The sequence below is a fragment of the Talpa occidentalis genome, unplaced genomic scaffold (assembly GCF_014898055.3).
Source record: "Talpa occidentalis isolate TD23 unplaced genomic scaffold, MPIMG_talOcc4v2.1 talOcc4.2, whole genome shotgun sequence".
NCBI classification, from domain to species: Eukaryota; Metazoa; Chordata; class Mammalia; order Eulipotyphla; family Talpidae; genus Talpa; species Talpa occidentalis.
Window position 1 is genome coordinate 124,599,986 of NW_023602073.1, and position 25,058 is coordinate 124,625,043.

General features: G+C 35.2%; 1 protein-coding gene across 4 annotated transcripts in view; it reads right to left on the reverse strand.

Moving 5' to 3' along the window:
• Window positions 1-25,058, reverse strand: part of PTPRK (protein tyrosine phosphatase receptor type K) — a 524,091-nt gene that overhangs the window by 77,787 nt on the left and 421,246 nt on the right. For all 4 annotated transcript variants that reach the window (XM_054697815.1, XM_054697816.1, XM_054697814.1 and 1 more), the window contains exons 11-13: window positions 23,119-23,224; window positions 10,162-10,435; window positions 7,407-7,443 (exon numbers count right to left, since the gene is read on the reverse strand). In XM_054697815.1, the coding sequence (XP_054553790.1) occupies window positions 7,407-7,443; window positions 10,162-10,435; window positions 23,119-23,224 (417 nt within the window). The remainder of the gene's footprint in view (window positions 1-7,406; window positions 7,444-10,161; window positions 10,436-23,118; window positions 23,225-25,058) is intronic.

Below are 25,058 nucleotides of genomic sequence, written 5' to 3' on the forward strand. Positions count from 1 at the left end.
GCACTTGGAAACACTGGTGTTTCACAGAGGCTAGCTCTAAGTCACAAAGCACTGATTTAGCTTACCTAAAATTTTAGTTGTTCCTGACTTGTTTTCACTTAAATAGGTCTTCCTTGACTGCAGGCTATGATCTACTACTCAACTACTAATATACTTTTCTGTAATATTCTCTTTTCTGATTCAAGATAAATAAAACTCCATTCTCAGGTTAATTTTTGAAGACGTGTACATTTTCTTAACAGGCAGGAAGAAAGATGCACACCTGTTGCCTTGTAGAAAAACAGAGTGTGAATTCCAGCAAGAGGGCTGAGCCTACTTTTAGAGGAAAGACAACAAACTCATTCTCACTGAGTACAATTTTTCAAAAGGGCCGGCAACTTCCTCAAAACTAGTTCTGTTCTAGGGACCAAGAAAAGTCATACCCCTGCCAGGGTTTCTTAATGGTCACTCTATTAAGGCTGAATTTAGTTTTCATTGTCAGAAAAAAAAGTGATATAAAGAATCTGAAATTTTCTTCAGATGCTTTACCATTGCCTTCAATATATAGCTGGCAAAACATAAAGCAGAGACTTCACCCCCATTTGCAAACCACACTCCACTGCAGTTGCAAGCTCTGTAAGAGATAAAGCAGAAGAGTCTAATTTAAGAGGCTACTGAGTTGTACCCAAATTCAAGTTCATCTGTGGTAAATACGGTGGGAATGAATTCAGTCAAATAGCTACTATACACATGGTATAACCAAATGGCGTTTCCATGGTCTCACCGTAACTTCTTGACAGACTAAGTGTTCTTTTCCTTCTCATATTTGTTATTTTTGAAAGTCTGATCACTTAAAAGGCACGTTTAACCATCTGCACACTCAGAGAAAAGGGCACCCAAGAAAGATTTGAAGAAGCAGTAAGACAAAATTAAGATCATGAAGAAAATGCTTTTTAAAAACCTTCACTTTATCTAGTAATTACATAGCAATGTGGGAAGAAAGAATAAACAAAGTAAATATTACCAGTGTTCTATGCATTTTGGATAAAATGTTCCATGCATACCTACTCTTTTGGGGCAAATAAATTTTAGTTAAAATAGGAATGCATGTTTAAAATACATACTAGCACTTAAGTAAAGATAATTTCTGAGGATTTGGGAAGGATATTGATCATAAAAGTTTAGGGCCTCCCTGGTGGTGCAAGGGGTTAAGACGCAACCTATGAAGCAATCCACAGCCACTGCAGCATAAGTTCGATCCCCAGCCAGGGAGCTACCCACATGGCGCAGCAGACCACTCCTGACTCACCCACTGCTCCCCTCTGCAGTATATTTCAGTCCATCTGCCTGTTCTGTTCCCCACTCTTTCTCTGGTGAATCTTCTCACCCCCCGCACCTCTGGCCTGTACCCCAGTTCTTGTATGCATAAAATAAATAAATCTTTAAAAAAAAAAGTTTAATATACATAATGCTCAGAATAATGATCTGATTTAGACAATTACCAGGATAAGAATATATAAAACTATTAAAGAATTAACAATTAAACTGCAGTTTACAGACTTCTTTCACTATCATATTCTAACTTTAGACTTATCAAAAGAATTAATAGATTTATATTAAGTGAATGAATGAATGAATGCAGATATATATACCTTAGCTTTTGGAATTCCCTTCTTTTGATGGGTTCAAATTCACTATTTGAATTTCACCTTTCCAGCTCTCTCTGGAGCTCCATGAAGATAAATCCCACGAAAGTACCTAAATCTCAGTACCAAATGTGTTCCTGGTATTGCAGACTGACAAATGAAAGGAGGTCCCCTATTTTCAAAAACATCATTGGTAATGCCTAGGTTTTATGGACTTTAACTGCATACTTGGAATCATTCTGTGAAGTAACTGAACTTTATATTTATATTAGAAACAAACCACTATTATTTATTATTCATCCTATGGGAAAAAAAGAATCTAACATTAGTTCAGACTTTGCTGCAAGTATCAGATTACCCAACATAGTGGTTTTTCATAGTAGGGATATTCATTTTTTTCAGGGATAAATATCAGGAGTTAAGGAGTTCCAACAATGGCTAGTTCATAAGTTGAGTGTTATCAGAACTCTGTGGTGGTTTGATATTCTCTTGACTTTCTCCTCTCAATATCAATTTGACTCTCAACTACCTAAACACTGTATCCTCAATAAACAACACCCCAAGATAAGGGAGAGTTGAGGGTGGTTCTTACCTTCACTCTTTTCATCACTCAGTAAGGAAATATTTTCATTAAGACCAGACAGAAAACAGATTGTAATAGCTCCCTTTACATACACAACTCTGACCCTATTGCTGGTGGAGGTGAATGGGAATTGCTTAGATCAGTGTGGTCCCCTGAGCAGCAGCAGCCATATCAGCAGTAAACATGTTAGAAATGCAAACTATTAATTTAGAAACTGGAGTTGAGGCCAAGCAGTCCGTTTTAACCACCCCTCCAGGTATTTGTAAATCAAGCAAGAGTTTGAGAACTGCTAATCTAGACCAATACGATTCATCCCCTCATCTGAGCCTCCCTCTCTGAGGTTCTAAGGCTATGTGTTCCCCCTGCTTGAAGGTACCTCCCCAACATGGTTGTCTCCTTCATTATCTTCATCTTACCAGTGAGTCTTTCTGGACAACTGCATATAAAACAGTAAGGTTCTAGTATTCCCATGAACCCTATTGCTTTATTTATCTCCAAAGAATGTATCTATTTGTCATAGCATGCATTTGTTCGTTAGTGTCTGGTCTGTTTCCCACTCCTGGAATTTAAGTTCCTCAGAAGAAAGGGCTTTGTTCTATTTACTCATTATACCTGGGGCCTAGAATATTTGTTTGGTATATAACAGACATTAAATAAATATTCACTAATGGATGACTGGAATATGGAAATCCAAATGAAACTGGAAAAATTCAAAGAATGGCTAATGGATAGACAAACGAGTTTGCCAAAGCAAACTATCCCCAAATGGAGTTTTGTAATAAATTGATTCATGACTTAGAATCTTTGAGTGTTTTTATAAAATATAGCCATATTTCATTTAACTTAAAAAAACTCTTTTTTTTTGCCTTGAATGCTATCTTCAAGTAAAATTTTATGTTATACATTTTTCCATTCTACCAGTTGATATCTTATAAATTAAAATACCAGATTTTTTTTAATGGACAGATTTGAACATAGAAACCTCCATCAAAATCAAATTTTAAGTAACCAAATTTATTCCTAAAATTCACAAATTCCTATGAATTATAAATTGGACACAATCACAAAAGTTTCAAAAATGTAAGCTACTTATATAAACAGATTACAATAGGTTTAATTTCTCATACATTTGGCTGTGATTTTTAGTCATTTCTAGGGAATGATTCAACATTTTGATTTCTTACCAATGTGAATAAATATGTGATTCCCTAAATAATTTTCAAACAAGTACTTTTGAAAATCCATTGAGAAAATTTTATTATAATTTATAGAATATTTGCATGAAGTAGTATGTTTAAATCAAATCATAAAAAGTTATTCATTGAAATAATTTCCTTAAGAAGAAAATTAAGTTATTACAGTATAAATTCTTTATGGCAGCGTGAAATAAGTTCCTTAGCTACAAACTTACAAATAATTGTGTGTGTGTGTACAATTTAGTGTTATTATAAATGATAGGCCAAAAGATATAGAGCATGCTAATATTAAACAACCTAAAACATTATTCTTTCAGAGGCAGTCAGAGATACTTGCACCTAAATATGTTGAAATGCAAGCCACCGAACAAATAACTTTCCATTATTGCCACAGGAACCTTTCCCGAGACTTATTCTCCTTTTTGCTTTTCAAAAATATAACCAATTAATTTTTTAAATGTTTCCAGCAAGCTTGGCTTTGCATATGCTATTTTATAAATGAAATGACTTTCATATTATCCAGCATAAATTAGATAAGCCCTTCCTTTCCATTCCAGACACATATCTCAGAAAGACTTCTCACCTATTTTTGTTGTGTTGTGTTTTGTATTGTTATTATGTTTTTACACTGATGTCTTATTTGGTTCACCTATATTCCTCCTATAAGTAAAACCATCTGATATTTTTCTTTTTCCTTCTGACTTATTTCACTGAGCATAATTCCTTCCAGCTCTATTCAGGTTGCTGCAAATGGCATGAGTTTATCTTTTTTGATTGCTGAATAATATTCTATTGTGTAAACAAAAACAGACAATTATAAATCAGAGACATCCTGCAGGGGAGGAGGAGGAGGGAGAGGGATCAGAGGGAGGGAGAGAGGAACACAGGGGACTGTGGTGATTGTGCACAGGTGCATTGGTGAAGGAAATTCTATAGGGACTACACCTGGGTGGGAGAAGCAAATATTGTTTAAAAATGAACAATGATGTAAGAAATAAATTAAATAAATAAATAAAAATAAAAAGACTTCTCACCTAAATACGAGTCAGAATAGTACCATGGCTGACCTCAATAGCAATAAACATAACTCCAGAACAACTCTTTTCTTGTCTATCATTCTTTAGACATTTATCATGTTGGTTGTTTACTTCATTTTTTTTTTTAATAGTCAAGCCAATATCTGTATTCTCTTTATATGTTGGTTACCATCAGGTATGAGTTCCAAGTAATAATCTGTACATTGGAAACTTTTTAACTAATCCTCACATTTTAGAAAATGTTCAAAACCATGTGATACTAGTACATATGCTAAATGGTCCTGGCTTTCAAATTGTTTCAATTTTCTCACATAAATTTTAGTATGTGAAATAATATAGTTTTACTCAACACATATTTTAAGTATACAGTTTAATGAATTTTTACCTGTACCTGTGAAATACTGAACCACTTCTTGCCTAGAAAGTTCCTTTGTGCCCTACCCAGTCAATGTGATTATGACATTTTAACTATTAAGTATGCTCTGGCAGAAACCTTTTTTATTTTTCTATAGAAAAATTTAAAATCAAAACTGACCATACTTATATTATTTAAAAATATAACTAGGCAATAAACTGACTTTACCTTAATTAGTGTAAAATGGAAAATTGCTAAACGTATAGACAAGGAATTACATTACATCTGAATAGAGACATTAATACAAGCTTACTTTCCCCAAGTAATTGCTATCACAAAATTTAGTTTTGTTTTTGTACATAAGTCTTTCATAATGCAATATCTACAGATTTCTACATAACACAATTATGTACTCTTGAAATAAGGTATAGAGCAATTATAACAATTAAGATGATGATAAAGTAGCAGTTAGTATGTTATAGTTACAATATTCCAGGCATTAGATTGAAGCATTTCAAATATTTAAACTATTTTAATCCTCACAATTATAGTAATAGGTGGGCACCCAATTATTTTTATCTTGGTGATAAAGGATTATATAATTTACCTAATGCTTAAAAATAACAAGCAACAAAGTCAGAATTTGAATCCTGCTAGTCCAGGGCAAGTGTCCCTTCACTTACTAAGTCACACTGTCAATTCAGAAGCATAGCAGGGCTTGATTATTAGACAAAGAAGAAACTACCACAAAAGGACTCTTTCTTACTAACTGCAAGTTTCTGGAAGCTTATAGTCTATGCCACATGGTAAGCTTGATTTCCATAATCTGAATTCCCTGCAGTTGAGAATATTGAAACTATCAATATAATATTGAGACTACATTGGGACAAAAATGGCACTTAAATGTGAATGCAAACAAGTAACTAAGAAAATTTAAATTTTTAGAATGAGTCATAGCTAGCGTTTCTCACTTATAGAAACACAGTATGATCATATCTAAGAACTTGGATGCTAATGTGGACCATTTATGCTTCTGGCTCTATTTTAAGCCTGAAAAGCATCAGTGATATATATACCTCAATGACTCCTGCCATCATTTCTATAAATTTCAACTCTCACTCTGATCCATGGGATGTTTTTAAATAAAATAAGTGTTTAGGGCCTCCCTGGTGGCGCAGCAGGTTGAACACAGCACTGTGAAGCTTTCTGCAGCACAGGTTCGATTCCCAGCCAGCCAGGGAGATTCCCACATGGCGCCGCAGACCTCTCCTGTAGTGCCCACTGCTCCCCTCAGCGGTGCTTTTGGTCTGTCTGCCTGATCTGCTTCCCACTCTGTCTCTTGTGAATCCTCTCACCCTCCCGCACCTCTGGCCTGTACACCAGCTATTGTATACATAAAAAGATAAATCTAAAAAAAAAAATAAAATAAGTGTTTAAACATTTTATGTATATGTATATATTTTCTCTTTTATTAAAAACTGCTTTATTTTAAAAATATCACAAGGAATACTTTTTGAATTGAAAAAGAATTTTTTTCTCTTTTCTGAAGCTTTTTATTACTTCTCATGAGGCAAAGGAAAAGTCTTTTTCTTTATTGCCTTTACAAATCAAGAGTAAAACACAAATGCTTAATTGAGCAGATTGATGATTAGATGGAGAAAAATGATGAAAGGAAAGATGCCAACACAAACAGAATATGGCCATTCATTTTGTACCCCAAATGAATCAACTACAGCTCATGAATGTGGGTCTAATACTAATTCTGGCAGCAAACCACCAGAGCACCAACCCTCTGTTGAAGCCCCGTGTCTACATGCAGACAGTTTTTTCTTGTTTCCTTTGCTAGAGCATGCCAAATAACTCTTTTCCTTGTTGGCACAATCAAATAACTCTTAAATGAAGGAGCATAAACATAATGAATGTGGGGGAGACTGTTTCCCACTCTAAGCTCTAAATATTCAAAGATGAAAATGGTTTTTATGCTTAAGCAAGAAACCGAACCATATATGCAATGTCAGCTGGGAGTGCCCTGGTCATTAGCCATCAGTGATCTAAATTTTGGGCATCAGTTCAACTAAAACATATTTTTTTATTATGGGGAAAAAATAAAGGAAAGCATTTTCAATACAACTGCATTACCAATGAAGATATGGCTCATGTTCCACACCCATAATGTTACATATGCGTGGACATGGTAATTTGTTTAATTTTTGATTGTCTACCACAGAAAATAGGGCTTTAAACATGCAACTTGGTATTTTGAGGCGATGTTGCTGAGCTTTTCCTCATATGTTGGTTAACCAGCGGCACAAGACCTTTCAGAGACTAAAAGGCAGAAATAAGCCCTTCTAAGGTTTTCTAAATCTTTCCTATTCTCATCACAAGATTCCTCCAGTCAAGTACCAAGGATAGAAAGTAGCACCCCATTAGGTGTTAAAGACACCCAAGTGAGTCAGAGAACTTGGCTGGCAGCATAGCAGGGACCTACGACAAATACTCTGTAATAGAAGTGCCATATTTAATTAGCCATGAAGCAGGGAACAAAGCTCTTTCATTTTAGAAAGCCAATGAATGGAATTTGGAAAAAAAAAAAAAAGGCAAACTTCTTACCTTTTGTAGCAATTCGTACACACTGGGTTTTTGTTTCCTGATAGAGTAAAAATAAAAAAAAAGTCAGAGTATAGGTAATGTTTCCTGTCTTATAAACTATAGCTAATATGGGGTTATAAAATAAGTATATAAAGAACAGAATGTCAGTAATAAGGAAGCTTTTAACTTTTAAAATATGTATTCTCATGATTTTTTAAAAGATTAAAAAGATTAGAACGACTTTTTAAAAGATTAGAATAAGAACTCTTAAAATAATTTCTGAGTTTTCTAAAGGTTTATGTTTCTTTTTTCACTTTGTAATGAAACATGCTATCTTGTTCTGGGACAAGTAGTATTCTACCTGCATTTATTGTACTTGTGAATATTCAGAAAGTATAATGTATTTGCAAAGCTAATACAAATTTGACTCAAACTTCATTCTCATCACAGAGCTACAGACCAAAGGTGAACACAACATGATCTCACTCAGATCCTAGCATGATTCAAGAGCCACATCATGTTAGTTAAAAAGATCATCAAAAAACTGCACCACATTTGCAATATAATATATTTGTCCCCCACCTTTCGATTTAAATAACAACAGTTAAATATTTCTTGGTGGGATTATTTTCCTTCTCTTGAAGGACAAATTGGGCATAGGAATTAGAAGCAGAAATGGGAAATAATTGTTTAGATTTTCTTTTGATTTCCTTCCTTTTTCTTTTTGAATGCTGTGGATGGTACTAGGAATTGGAATACATCTCTAGACTGCACCTCAGTCCTGTATGACTAAGCCTGTATCTGTGAATATACAAGGAATTGGAAAAAAAATTGTGAAGAGCTGGTGAATGAAGCAGAGACTACTTGTTTTCACAATACATGTATAACTCCATTTTGAGTGGTTCTATATTTTGATAAACCAAGAGTTTACAATTTTCTCTTGAGCACTTATTATTTTTGAATTAAATGAAAAAAGCATTGAGGAGGGAATTAGTAATTAAAAATGAAAAGTTTGCATTTTAATTACTTAATTGTGACTTGAGGCCTTCATAGTATGCTGACAGAGATTGTTTCACATCCCCATAAAGACCCAAAGGGATTTTGATTTCCTAAAAGCAATCACTGTTAATTCTATCAGGATTACCAGCTTCAGCTGGTAGGAGTCATGTCAATTTTAAAACTCTTTGCCAAGATAACTGTGAAATGTATTGTTGCTATTCTGTACTTTGATTAAACCACATGTAGATATATTTAACAATTAGAAGAGAAAATTCATATCAAAGCTTTAAAAGAGTGCCACAGAAAATCCTTTATAAGCAAGAAACATTCATTAACACTTCTCTCATACCACAGACCAAGTAACAGAAATTAATTTGGAATCTCTCACCTCTCTACAGATGAATACCCAAACATAGAAGTATGTTTTCTACCACTATGCTACTTTTACCCAGAATGGAATAATAACTCCCTAGACTTCTCTTTTTTGAGCACTTCAGTTGGAATGATGTGTGTATCTGGGAAGTGGGCAGCTGACTTGGCTCTAAAGATGCCCACTTAAGTAGAAATAAACCATAAGACTAGAAAACATTTCAACCACGAGTAGCCTCTGGTTTTGGAGTATATTTTAAAAGATAACCATGCTTTTTTTTTTTTAAATTTTTTCCTTGTCCTATACTATAAACCAACTATACAGGTAAGCAGAAAAATAAAGCTTTAAAAGCAGCCAATCAATACCTAAGTTCTCATGGCTCCTGCAAAAATGCAGTGTCATCCAATTAAACAATTCCAAGTGGACTATGACTATTGCGGTTGTACATCATATATTTCACATCACCTCCCAAGTACCCATGTGAGGGACTCAATACCCCAAAACCTAACAGCAAGAATATAAAAATGCCATTATTCTTCTCTTGGATTTTAAATTGTGGAAGCTTTCTATTTTCAACATATTTTCCTACCCTTCTCTGCAAAACAAAAAAAAAAAAGAAAAGAAAAGAAAAAGAAAAATTAAATAAGTTTTAGGAAAGAAAATCTTTCAAAGAGAACAGCATGAGGCATGAAGGCCAGGTTATTTCTCCACATATGGAAGCGCTGGTACTTTCTAACTTCCTGTTGTGTTTTCCTCTTCAATATTCATTTGGGATCAGTGGCAGTGTTCAAAAACAACTGTGTCCAAAATGGGAAAAGGAGGGGCAACCAGGGGGATGGAAAACAGAGTTCTCTAATGGCACAGCATCCAGCCATCTCCAGGCAGCCTTCTGTTTCGGTTCTGTCAGCTATACCACAGGCGCCCTATTACATAGTAATCAGAGGATTGTTACTTGTTATTTACTATTTGGCTTGTACCCCCCGAAAAGTTTATAAGGGTTTATTAGCCTGCTGTGGAACATGCATTCTGTTTATCCTGCAGTAAATTTAATCTTCTAAAGTGCGCCACTACTGAGCAAAGACAGAACAATGCCTGGTATTTACTGGGGGGAGTCTCAGCAGCAGCACACCCACCTCCTCCAATCATTTTATTCACAATTGCTCTTATGGGCTTTCCTGAAGAAGTTTCAAGCAGAAGCAGTTACCAGGATACGGGAACCCTGTGCAACGGAACTGAAGCCTCAGTCCTACAGTAGGCTCCAAAATGTACATAGCGTGGGCAATAGAAGCAACGCCCCCTACACACAATTCCCTCCTTCTTTTTCTGACAAATGTTACTGCATATTTATGAAATTTGACGGCAGCTTTTTTGCAGCAAAGGAAAAAGCCAATCTTTGCGGAAACTCACCTTCTCCACACTGCTCATGGCCTGGAAATAGATGTTGTATCCTTTGCGTGGAGCCAAAGGGGGATTCCAAAATCCCTGGTAGGTTCTATTGTCACCCACTGTGAATGGGGCAGGTTCTGGAAGATTCCCGGGGGGTAGTTCAGCAGCAAAATAGTAAGGGGCACCCCCGCTCATGGCATTTTGATATGTAATAGGAACCTGGTAGCACTCCATTGCTCCGGCTTCCCTCTTGGTGCGGTGCGGATGCAGCTCTTCCACAACGATCTGATAGGCACTTTGTGCAAAGAGAAAAAGCACACATTGAGAGAGTCTAGATACTAAGACTTTAAAAAGGAATGAGGCATTTAATGTCAACCCTCAACATAAAAGTCTTTAAAGTCTGTCTTCACCCTCTACATTCCTGGTCTCAGCTATGGCACAATAAGAAAGAATTGCATATATATTCAGCTTCCGCCAACCCTAACATAGTTACTAAGGAACTGAAAAAAAGTAAGAAAAACCATCACTGAGCTCTACACAATCTTAGATATTGAAAAAAAAACAAGTCACCCTAATAAGCTCATATTAACCAGAGACACATAACAGATTAAGCCCAGTGTCTGATATCTTTAAATGTTTAAAGTTAACATTTTCCTTTGAAATGCTATTATGGAAGTCCTGCTCCAAGGCCCTACAGAATGCCTGCCTGGGGCGGGGCACCAGGCACCAGTTTGTGGTTGTCATGGAGTTAGAGACTGAATGTACTGACAGGCGTCCCCACCTCTTGACCTTGCCCTGGCATCAACATTGGCTCAGAGCTATGCAGATCTAAAGCACAAGTGACATGCAGCAATACAGGCACAGATGGACAGAAATCTGTACTCGGCACTGAAATAGACTGTCTCCTTCTTCTAGAGTTGTTAATAATAAAATGCTACAAATCGTAGAAACAGATGGCATTTGGCCTATTAAAGCTTAAACCTAAACCTTCCACTACCTATCTTAAAAGTTTTAAAACTTTTCTACAATAACTATTATTTTATAGCAGAAAGGAAAGAAAAAATAAAGCTACCTTCAAATAGAGGTAAGGCTGTTAAAAGGGGAGGAAGAGTAAAGGTAGAAAGAAAGGGGGCAGGAGGCTCGGGGGTAAAGACTATGGGTGCCTGGACAGTAGGGGTGGTGTGCTAACATACACCTGAGCAGTTTTCCCCCTGAATTATGTACAGTTTAGTAAACCAACATTACCTAAGTAAAAAAAAAAAAAAAGCAATTTTGAGCAGTGCACTACACCAATACCTTTAGATTGGAAAGTACATTTTGTATGTTAATTAGCATATTCAAATAACTTTAGTTAGTAAAAATATCATACTTAATATTCATAACACAAAACAAGAACATGATCTGCTTATCTCTAATATAATTACTTTCATCAGTTCCAGAAATTGGTATAGTAAAATAATGTACTTTCTTTTAGGACAGTCTTTCTTTTTTTTTTTTTAAGATTTATTTATTTATTTGTACAAGCACTGGGTACAGTCAGAAGCACACTGCTGAGGGGAGCAGGGGGCGCAGCAGGAGAGGTCCCTCGCTGTCAGCCAGGGATTGATTGAAACGCGCTGCAGAAACTTTTATTAGGTGATGTACACAAGTGTATTGACATTATTAATATATTTTTATATATTACTAATGTTTCAAATGTTTTGAAATTCCCGAATAATGAGAAAATTAATTGTGGTAGCTTATATAAATTAAAAATAAATAAGGTGTGTAGGGTTCAGGTTTGAATCTTGATTTTCTGGGCAAATATACTCATTCTATATAGGGAAAATAGTCACTATTCAAAGGATCTCCAGCAAGAATACAGTACTTTCTTACAGATTTCTATAAAAGAATAAAAGAGAGGTCAAAATAAATAGACTTACTGAATTTGCATCTAAGACAATTAAAATTAAATCAGACTGTTCAAAATCTGATATAAAATTTTAACCCAATAAAGTTGTGTTATACCTATAGACAGGAAACCTTCATAGATTAAAAGAAAGTGGTTTTACAAATGAAAGATTCCTTTAGAAATAGGACACACATTGCTTTAATCTCAGAAATTGAGATTTGGTCAAGTAATTATGGCAGAATTCTAAGTTACTTGAAATTATGTGGACATTATATTTCATTCTCTACATCTCTGCCAAATTGGGTCTCTAATCTCCTAAGAATGGTATTGAGAAGACACACTCTCTCTGAGGGGGTCCATGATACATGCACTTGCCAATTTTTAAAATACAAGAAAGAAATATAGCCCTTAGAGAGAAAAATGAAAAGATAGCTAACATAAGTTATGTTAAGCAAACCTAGACTTTTTTTCTTGTTTAATATCAGAATCTATATTTGTATGCTATCATTGTTATATTCTGTGGACATATATATATGTGATATATAAGTGATAAACTCACAAATGCACACTCTCAAACAAGTCTAGCTCATATTCTTTCACTAATGGGCAATAATAATTATCCTTCATTCTAAATCATTTAACTTAATCCTTAAAAATAAATTCCTTGTTAATTATTACACACTTCTAGAAAAATCCAAAGTCAGTCTTAAGTAATTGACATAGCTTGTACATTTCTTGTACAGCGACTGTTTGTCCCAACCTATCAGGTGCAAAGCAAACTGCTGAAGTTGAGAGGGGTGAAAGAAGAAAAGGTACACTCTGTTCTTTGGGAGAAATCTCACCAACATGAGATGGAATCCTAAACTAAAAATCATAAAATTCATTTTTAAAAGCAATTCCCTTCCTTTCATTATTCAATTTGCCTAAGCAGACTGTTCTCCAATCACTTACTCCTACTTTTTAAAATCTGTGTTTCCCCTGCCACTTTATTATTTATCAAAACAAATTAATTAAAGAACAGAAAATAAGGAGCGAAATATCAAATTAGAAGTGATTTGACTGATTATATAAAATGGCCTGTGCTTTTTCATTTTTGTTGATGTTTAATTATTTTTTGGTGCTTAACTCTAGCTAGATGTAATATTATTTGAATTTAGTATCCTAGCAATTTAAAATATTTCAAACCCACCTGAATAGTTTTATTCACCCGACCCATATTTCATATATCTCCTATTCCTTTTAATCAGTTTTTAAAATATTTTTAAAATAAGTTAAAATAAATATACTGAGAACATGAAATTTCACTCACTACTCAAATTATTTTAATTAAAATAGTCTAATTAGATTTAACATTGAAAATAGATTTTTTTTGGGGGGGGCTAATGATAGGCATTCCATCATATAATTTCATTTCAAAGGTATGACTATAAGGAAATACATGAAGGGAAATTTGCTATTAGCTCACATGTGCTAATATGATACATATGGTAGATAATCTTCCTGATTTAAAGCTTAAAAATGTTGAGTCTAAACCCAAAATTATCCAAGACAGTCTACCATGGATTTTTTTTTTTAACCCATTGGAAAGCAAATTTGGTTATATCACTTTATAAATTTAGTCAGTTTTAGTTTGTACTTAGTTCTTAGCTTGTTCTTGGTGACAGCAAATACCAAATTATACATTTGCTTGTATTTTATCTATAATGCCGTCTAAAAGCTTCAGGAGAAATTACATAGCTCCAATGTTCAGCAATTTCTCGAATGAACAGACATTTCAAGATCTCACAGACACCACTGTTGATAATTTTCTGTTGCCAAAATTTTGATGATCAACAGAGTAAAAGTTCGATTATCACTTTGTTGAATATCTAATTCTCTGCTCCCACCTCTTCACTATTATCCACAACCAGTCCTCCCATGATTTCTCTGTTTCTGTAAGTGGAACTATCAGGGTCTGAGTTAGCAAAGCTCAAAATCCTGGCAACAAATCACATTTTTAAATCATATTCTGTCTCCCTTGAATAGACAGTTTCTTTACATTCCTATTGCTTCTTCATTAGCCGGTATTTATGTTCACATTACTTTTCAAGCTTCTATTTCTCCTTCATATAATCCACCGTCCTGCACCTCCCAATTCATTCAGCCAGTCAATTAATTTTTTAGTGTTCATTATACGCCATACGCTGTTCATAAGGAACGTAAGAGAACCATTTTGAACACTTATATTTTTTTAAAACACCACTATGCACATAAACTTTTGTAATGTTCTCTAATATTCACTTTGTCAAAACTACGTGATGCTCCTCATTGTCAAAATCTGTAATCTTTAAACTGGCATTAATATGTTTTGATACTTTGCCAATATCTTCATTTTTCTTCTCACTACATTCTGATATATACAACCCATTTCAAACCTGTATGGCCATTGTTACTTACACATATCATGCATACCTTCAAAGAGTTTTCTTCTTCTTTTTTTTTTTCTATCTCAATTTTCTACTTCTGTCATGAAAACTCTGACCAGCTTACTCTTCAGTAATTACTCTGTCTTATAAATACCAGGGGGATAACTTGAGAAGTGGCAATAAGTGGGGGTTAAACATAGATATAAACATTCGGAATCATGTGAGTTTTTTTCAATTTGGCCTGTAACATACATACAATTTACAATGCCACAGACTCATTGATAGAAACCATCAGGGATAAATCTCAATAAATCTGGGGTTGAGAAAATGCCAAAAATCACTGTCTTAAAATAATTATTGCTTTCATCACTAATATACTGGTATTATACTTTTATATATATTATATGCTATATTATGTATTATATATATTTATGACTTTTATAACAACAGACTGACAATACACTGTTATGTGTATATTTCCTTCAGTTGTGTATATTTTTTAGAAATAATATGCTCACTAAAGACAGGGGCTATCATATTTTAACTGCAGCACTCATTATTCATTCATCAAATATTTATCAAGTCTATTAAATGCAATGAGCTATTTTAAGTGGTGATGTTAAAATAATGAAAATAGTAATGAAATTGTTTGCTATCATAAAAAAAAGTGGGGGAATTCAAATAAAATGAAAAGCAAATAAATTTAAAAACACATGCAACAGAGTATGTCAGAGGGGATAAGTGCTTTAATGAAAAGCAAAGAAGAAGAGGAATAGAAAATGAAAAGTTCTATTTTATACAAGTGGTCAGAAAGACCTATGTGATAAAGAAATGGTTAAAAAGAAACCTGAAGAATGGAAAGATTTCAAATATGTGGTATATGTATTAGTTATCATCTTATCCATAGCAAATTATCCTAAAAGTCTAACATTCAAAAAATCAAATATATATAGAACAGTTTCTGTGGATCAGGAATTTGGGAATGGATTAGCTGAATGGTTCTGGCTCAGGGCTTCTCATACACTTAAATTCAACTAGTTGACTGGGGCTACAATCATCTGAAGGTTTAACAGGGCATAAATTCTCCTCTTTCCTGTTACACACATCATATTTGATTTTACTTATGTCCATAAAATGGGAAAAAGGGATTATTTCAAACTTTGTTCACATTTCAATGTATTTTTATTTAGAATTTAAGAAAGTTCTATGTCATGATAGTGGTTAAAAGGTCAAGGGATGCAAAGAAATGAAAGGATATTCCCCGCATATGGACAGGAAAAACTGCACTGTTAAAGTGGCCATCTTAACCAAAGCAATATACAGATTCAATACAATTCCTATTAAATTGTCAGTGGCATTCTTGAAAGAAAGAGAATATTACTGAAGTTCACATGGAACCACAAAAAGACCTCAAATATCCAAAGTGATCCTGACCAAAAAAAGAGGAAGAATGGCAGCATTGCACTTCCAGAATTTAAACTATATTACAAAGCTATAATAAAATAGAAAAACAAACAAACAAACAAACAGATGTACAGACCAATGGAATAGAATTGAAAGCACAGAAATAAACCCGCACCTACATGGAAATTTCATATCTATAACAGAGGAGTCAAGAGTATACATTGGGAGAAAGGAAAGTCTCTTCAACAAATGGTGTTGGGAAAATTGAATAGCCTCATGAGAAAAAAAAGAAAGAAACTAGACCACTATATATAACATACATAAAAATCAAAACTACAATGAAGCCACCTTACATCAGTGAGAATGGTCCATACTCAAAAAAAAACAGAAACAAATGTGGTTAAGGATATGGAGAAAAAGGAAGCCTTATATACTGTTAATAGAAATGTAGACTGGTTCTGTCCCTATGGAAAAAAGCATGGAGTTTCCTTCATATTAAAAATATTTCTGGGCCTCGCTGGTGGCGCAAGGGGTTAAGCACCGCACTATGAAGCAATCCGCAGCCTCTGCAACACTACTTCGATCACCGGCCGGCCAGAGAGAAACCCACATGGTGCAGCAGACCTCTCCTGTCTCACCCACTACACCCCTCAGCAGTGTATTTTGGTTGGTCTGCCTCTTCTGTTCCCCACTCTGTCTCTGGTGAATCCTCTCAGCCCCCACATCTCTGGCCTGTGCCCCAGCTCTTGTATGCATAAATAAATAAATCTTAAAAAAAAATAAAAATAGTTCTGCCATATGATAAAGCAATTCAACCCCTAAGTATCTATCCAAGAATGCAAAAATACTAATAGGAAGGGATTGATGCACTGCTAGGATCATTGCAACATTATTGGCAACAACCAAGTTATGAAAACAACCTACTTGTTCAAAGTCACATGAGTGGATTAGGGTGATTGAGTGTATATACATAACGGAACACGACTCAGCTATTAAAAAAGATAAGCAATTGCTGTCCACAACATGGATGGGACTGGAGGGGATTATGCTAAGTGAAATAAGTCAGACAGAGAAAGACAAATACCAGATAGTAGCACTTATACGTGGAATACAGAGAAACAAAACAAAAGTTAAGCTAAAACCAAACCAGTTAACAAACCCTAGAAATCTGACTGTAGAATTGAGCCATCAGAATAGGGGTGGGGGGTGGGGGAGAGTTAAGAGGGGACGGACAAGAAGGACTATAGGGAGGACTTTACAGTATATTTGTGGTTGGTGTACTTTGGTAACATACTTCTGAAGAAGGTGATCCTATAGGTCTAAATCATATAAAATGCTGTAAATCAATGTTACTTTGATTAAAGGTAAATATCATAAATAAAAAAACCAGGGAAAACTTTTGTTATCTTTAAATTTCTGGAATGAAATTCACTATTCTGTAGATGGTTTGGGATAAAGCTCTGTTGTTTTAAGTTATGTATATGTGGGTCTCCCCGGTGGCGCAGCGGTTAAGCGCTGGGTGCGAAGCTGCCCGCAGCCTCTGAGGCGCCATTCGATCCCCGGCTGCTCCCCGGCCACCGGAGGAGGGTCCCGCATGGCACGCAGACCTCTCCTGCCGCCCGCTGCTCCCCTCAGCAGTGTCCTTCGGTCCTTCTGCCTGCTCTGCTCCCCGCTCTGGCTCTGGTGAATTCTCTCACCCTCCGGCCCTTCTGACTGTACCCAGTGCATGTATAAACAAAACGAACGAACAAATAAATAAATAAATAAAGCATGCCTCTATAAAAAAAAAAAAAGTTATGCATATGTGAACAATTGACATAAGAAATAACCCTAACATATAATGTTTGAACTTCAATTAAACTCAGTTCCTTATTTTGATCTGAATTTCTGCTAAGCTCTTACTGAACTGGGAACATCAGCTTTATCTTGCTGTAAGGGCCGGACTGGGCACAGTGCAGGTTTTCTGATCCCATGCAGACCGGGTAAAGGAGGAGTCAGAGTCCTCAGTGGGTTTTTGCAGGTCTTTTATTGGGGTTCACCAGGCATATGGCAGGCATATGGCAGGCAGGGGTGCTGGCTGGGGGGGCTGGGAGGCCTGCCAGCCTCCCAGCCCCCAGCAAGTCTTTACTCTATCTGGGCTCTCTGGCGTTCGTTCTGCTGCTTCTCGGCTTCTCTTTCGGCTTCTGCTGCTGCTTCTGCTGCTGCTGCTGGCGTCCCCATGACGCCGCCCTTAAAAAGCACAGTCTTAGCTCAGCTGAATCCCATCTACCTATGCCCACACCCTATTCCAGGTGCCCGCCATCAGGCATGCATTCAGGACAAGGATCCACCATCTATCCTGATGGCGGAAGGGCAGAAAAGCCTGACATTTTCTTTACCCTACACTTGCTAATATAACTGTGGAAGAAATGATGGTTTGGACTGCATTTTCAGGGTGATATTCAAATTAAATAACTAAAAAATGGTGCTTTATGTTTTAAAATGCAAAATTAAATTTTAAAATGCAAAATAAACATTTTGTTAGCCTAGAATAGGAAACTTCTGCTGACTTAAAATAACAGAGCTTATATTTGGAATATGTTGCAATAAAATACATATTCATTTATTACACCTTATGATAAACTAAGTGTACTACCAAGGAAATCTATGTGTTTTTGCAAGATTCTGCTGTTTTCATTATTTGAAAACACAGATACATTGAATCATTCTTTCAGTAAGCAGGATATTTTATGTATTATAATTTATAATTATAGCTACTTAGGTAAGATTTGAATTTATGAAGAAAATAAAACCTTTTAAAAAATAAATTGTGCACTCAAAGGGCTTGAGTCCAAATGTGAATAATATTCATTTTGGATCATAGTAATGATTGTCAGATGTGGATGTTTTAAGGGTAGATCACAAAAAGTTGGTAAGAAGATTTGAAGTTCTAGTTAATCAGTAATCACCTTTCACCCTTTATAATGATGATATATTCAGAAATTCATTTTGTCAAAGAGCCACCCTTGCCAGGATTGCAGTGCACATGACTGACATTAACTTGTAGATACAGTCTTTATGGCTAGCAGGACAAAGTGGTTGATGATATGACATTATTTGGAACAGGATTTTTTACTGGAATGTAATTCATTTGTTCTGCAAACATCAAGATGGTTTAGGGATATATCTACTAAAATCTGATTATACTGGTAAGTGAAAATACTTAGACAAATATATTAAAAATATGATTGGTATATTACTATATTATGTATGAATTATAATATATCACATGCAAACAGAAAGCATGTTGTAGGGTAAGGTAAAAGGTATCAGGCTTTTCTGCCCTCCTGCCATCAGGATAGATGAGGGAACCCGGTGATACTGAATGCATGCCTGATGGCGGGTACCTGAAGTGGGTACACCTGCGCTAAGACTGTGCTTTTTAAGGGCGGCGTCACAGGGATGCCAGAAGAAGCCGAGAAGCAGCAGAAGCCGAAGAGAAGCCAAGAGAGAAGCAAAGAAGCAGAAGCAGAGAACACCAGAGAGCCCAGAGAGAGTGCGGATTTGCTGGGGGCTGGGAGGACTGCCAGCCTCCCGGCCCCCCAGTACCCCTTCCCGCCATATGCCTGGTGAACCCCAATAAAAGACCTGCAAAAATCCACTGAGGACTCTGACTCCTCCTTTACCCGGTCTGCATGGGATCAGAAAACCTGCTCAATGGCCCATTCCTGACCCTACACATGTCTTTTTTAAAATTTGAGTAAAAATAATAAAAACACTCATTACTTAACCTTAAAAATATAATACATTTAATTCTTAGATGATTTTTTGTTTTGCTACCACTTCTAAAATATAAGCTGCCACTATCTCTCACCTGAAGCCTCTACTCCATCTTTCTTCTCACTAAGCTTAATACATCCCACCAGTGTAAAACCTCACCAGCATTTCCAAGGTTTCTGGCTTAATGTGTTCCAACAGCACTTCTCAATTGGCACCATTCTGCCTTTAGCCTGGATCACCTCCATTCCATTCTCTATGTTCTACCAGAGTGACCTTTCTAAGGAAAATAAATTGCTCCACTTAGAGTTCTTCTATGACTGCCTTCTGCATTTAGGCTGGTATTCAAGAGCCTCTACCTCTGGCTATTGTTTATTTGTCCAGCCTCAGCTGTGGTCACTCCTTCTACAAACCCTCAATAGCAATGACCTGAGAACTTGCAGTTCTAGAAGTCCATTCATTGGCTTAACGATCATTTGGGAGACCTGTTTTCTTTTCTCAACTTCAACAACTTCTCATTCATCAAAGTGATGCTGGCTAAGTTAATTCCTAACTCTCCTTCCAATTCTGTCCTACTATCACACTTTCTATCTGCTGTCATTTCACTAAACAAGCTGATTGTTATCACTCATTGATTGTGCACACTTGAGGGCATATACTAATTTATCTTATATGAATTTCTTTTCTAAATACCCGGCTCAGCTCTTGGCACATACTGAATGTCACTGAATTAATAAAATTATAGGAATCATTGGTAATTTGGGTTTTCTTAATAAACTAAACTAAATGCACAAATTATACATAACAAGGATGTCCCAGGTATTATGACAGTCTTGTTAATTTGGTGTTTGTTTGACACTGAAAAGACCAGAACAGAAGCAATTAGATATTACTGCTGGAGTTAGGATAAATGGATGGTGAAATGCAGTCTGGCAGAGCCTCATAATGCTATCAAACAGGGAAAGAGAGAACCTAGTACTTGGGTCTGTGTCATCAGAAAAAGCTAACAGACGGAACCTCTTAGGAGGTTTAGCAATGGTAAATAGGTGAAGAGATGGGCCACAGATACTGTAGCATGATTGACAACAAGCACTAACAGAGATGAAATTCCCAGAAACTGACAAAAATAAAAAAACAATTGAGTGGAAAGTCAAATAGTTTTTAAAAATCTGACAGTTGTGATGGGATAGCCAGTTAGTGGTGATCTGGAGTATTAGACTATAAATATAATGCTATGAAGACTGACTGCATCAAATTAGATCTTCATTTTCCATTATATTAGAGACCTGGATCAAATAATCCTCAAGATAAGGATCCACTTACTGGTAGCAGTATTAAAGGTAGGGATATGGTTAGAGAAGACATAGACAACTGACTGAAGGATTCAAAATTTAAGGAGAAGAAATCATCTGAGGCTCACTTGCCTGACTAGACCAGTCTGGTTCTGCCACTGGAAACCACTTATGGGTGAACCCAGAGAGCAGGGCAAGTCATAAAACTAAAGATGGACAAGGCAGGTTTAGAACATCAATTGAAAAGCAGAACCTAGAAATAACATTCTTTTGAAAGACTTGTGATTCATTTATATATCATTCATTCACACAGTGGTCGTATGCCAGGTTTGAAATTTATTGCTTTCAACACTAATCTCCCATAGTGTAAAACTTGGAGTTTTAGTCAGTGGACTCAATTCTAGGAAAGGTCAAATACCTTTCCAACAAATACAAAGAAGTACATTTCAATGTCAGAGACAGGGGTTTCTATGATTCTCAAAGAATCTTTTTGTAGAAGTATTAAATGCAGTTTAAACTATGAATTCTCAACAATTTGAAAGTCTGTAATAAGTAAATATAAAGTAAAAGTCAATTTAAAAATGTGCCATCAATAATATACTAACTTGAATTACAAAGTCCTATACAGCAATTATGAGCAAAGAATTTTTAAGTTTGCAGGCATCAATTATTATTCATGGAAAATCTGAGCACAGGCTTTTTATTTTGTTGTTGTCATGTTATCTTTGATTTACTATGCCTACCATAGTTACTGGCCTTTAATGCATGGTCAGTGATTGTGTAATAAATTTAAGTGAATGGAGACTTAGTGTAAGTTACATTCTGTAACACAATTATTCAATAATAGTAACACACCATGTTTGCATCTTACATTAAGTAAAGATGAATTCACCCAAATACCTAACTCTTAAAAGATAAATGCAAAGACCTGACAGCTCATTTAAGTATCAGTAGCAGAAGTGAACCCCTACAAAGTAAATTTTATCACCGGGAGGAATGAATGAATGACCCTGATTACTTGTCAATAGAAAAAGATGTTGAATGCAGGCATTTTCTTTCTCCTTTGGATCAGCAATCAGACTCACTCATAGTTCATGAATTCATGAATAGCACCATATACTTCCTTTGCATTTTCAAGTAGCCAGTGCTTCCCAAGTGTTTATATTACAAGTGTACTCAGTCATCTCTCTTTTTCTCTGGTGTACTACTCCCATGATTTTTAACCAGACAGGGCTTCAAAGAGTTTCTTGCATGGACTCAGATTCTTTCAACAAAGTTTTGCTTTTAATTAGAAATATTTATTCCTTTTTAGTGACAGGACTATTTGAATGGTTAATTTGTGGTCATGAAGTCAAATGTATTGATTTCACATCTAAAACAAAGGTTAATTTTAGCTGTTCTAATGAACATGGGAATAACTTGAGATGACTCATTTGAGAAATGCTGGCACTGGTTTCTGTACCTTGATTTATTTCCAACAGACGCATGAAGACAAATGTAGTCACAAAATCTACCATTTTTGAATGAACACTTGCTTCCTTAAATTTTGAACATTTATTTAATTAAAATGTGAAAGAATTAAAGTCATTGGAATAATTTGATTCAATACCTGAAAACATCATAGCTCATAATTATCTGTCAGATAAGGGTAAATGGCAGACCTTAATATTGAAAAGATAGAGGAAATAGCAAATAGAATTTCAAAACTTATTATGGAATTCCCAATAAACAATTTAGGAATTCAAAGGTCACATAGGCTGCATTCATTATAAATGTTTTCATTTTATTTCCTCAAAGTTTACTATTTTTCACTCATGAAATTATTCATGAGAGGTTTAATGCATTTGGCAGGAATTAATTTCTCATTCTATTTCTCACAAATACTTTCAAAGCTCATATGCCCTAAATACCAACAGAAGAGGTGAAATGAAATGAGAAAATATAGGGTCAACACTCTTTAATCGAATAGCACAAAGAGGTGAATAGTTCAGTTCATGGGAAAAAAAAGAAACCACAAAAAATCCCTCAGAATTCTACCCTTAACTACAAGTCTATATTTAGGCTTTGTTCAAATGAAAAAGAAACAAAACAAAAATAAAATCTTTTTACAGTAATTGCCAAATGAACATCTCTTAGACATAAACCATAATATTCAGTGCTAAGTAACTGTGAGAAAACATCTCTCCTACTAAATGTTTTTATCTTTAACTATTATTTTTCCCCTTCTTACCTGATAGGCGCACCTTTGGCCTGTGCTGGTCTCAACAATACAGTTATTGTGGTGGCAGTTTCATTGAGAGAGGCATCAATTCCTTCATAGTCAGGTAAAGTTGGAGCTGAGAAATAATTATGAAGGAAAAATTATTTCAGTCAATTAATAGGAATATATTACAGTTGAGGATGAATAAATGGCTTTTACGGAAAGATCAGCTTAGTACTTCTACTTAATTATCTAAAATACACACTATTTGGTAGCATAGCATGTTATGGAATATTAAACTTGGAAACCAAAAGCAACAGAAAACCATTTGCCAAGATTTATTACTAAAATTTAATAATAGCCTAGCAACTTGTGACTGCAAGACATTTTGTGAAAATTGTTTAGTTATTACTTTTCTAAGAAGTTGCAATTAGCAAATGTGATGGGAGACAGGGGGTAACAGCTATATTTTGGGGGTGCAAGTTCTGAAGTTGCATAGGGAGATGTGGAGAGAAGCACTGGGAATTGAAGTAAAGGGCTGCATGGTAAGGGAGTGTCATTTAGACCTGTCATTTAGACCACAATCATAGACCTTATGATTGTGGAAAAGGCAATTATTAGTGTTTGGGTCATTTTCACCGCTGTGATTACAATAGAAAAAGTATGGGAATGGTGACTTCAGTTTTGATATACTGTCAATGAATGCAAGACTGTTAAAAAAACAAATTTGTAAGTTTTCAGAATACTTGATAACTTTTGGGGTAGAACCTTATTTTGAAATGGGTGAAAAAGAAATCTCAAATGACTTTTAATTGTTTCCATGTAGAAAGATGTTTAAAGGAGCATATAACCAGTAGAACCTGTGCAATTACCAGAAAAAGAGAACAAATGACATCTAGTGAAATTTTTGAAATATTTCATGCATTCATTGAACAATAATTGAATGTACATTATGTGTCAAATTTATGAGTAGTACCTAAATAGAAAGGCCAAAAAACCATGGTCTCTGGCATATATAGCATTAAAAGTAAGGATTCACTTTTTTTAAGAGTGAGTTGTGAGCCTCCCTCGTGGCACAATGGGTTAAGAATGCACCGCTATGAAGCAATCCGCAGCCACTGTAGCAGGAGTTCAATTGCCAGCCAGGGAGGTGACCCATATGGAGCAGCAGACCTCTGCTGTCTCGCCCACTGCTCCCCTCAGCAGTGTATTTCGGTCAGTCTGCCTGTTCTGTTCCCCACTCTGTCTCTGGTGAATCCTCTCACTCCCACACCTCTGGCCTGTACCCCAGTTCTTATATGCATAAATAATTTTTTTTTTTTTTAAAGAGTGAGTTTCTTACAAACAAAACTCATAGCAAAATGTTAGGTGACCAGAAGAGGTATCTGAATCTTAAAAGATTTTGGTTCTCAGTAATGTCTATTTGTTCACTACACTAGATTTGAAAAGTCTATCTTTATTTTGTAGATATCTCTCTTGAAGGAACTCATTGTTTTATATCACTATTGCTAATTCTAGAGGGTAGGAAACTTGTTTCATTACACTGTAATATCCCCAAATAATATTTTAGTATAGCTATTTGTTTCATAATTAGATAAACTGGTGATTATAAAACACTGCTATTTTCAAACATAATGGATTTTTAATATTTGAAAATTCTTTTTATTAGGATATTAAGATAAATCAAATGTTATGCAAAAGAACTATAGTTCATATTGGAATAGCTCATCTGTTTCATGACATGGATTTCTGAAGTTATATATTATATTCAAAGCATTTCCAAATAAAAATTTTAACTTAAAATTTAGAGAGTATGTAGTTTCCTTTGGGTATAAATGTTACAAATTCAGAATACGGTGGAAAATGTTTAATTATGGATTATATTGTTTTACTCAATGTAGAACTGTAATAAAAATGAATATAAGGGAATAAAGAAAGCTTAGAAATTCACAAATGCTATTTTTATATAT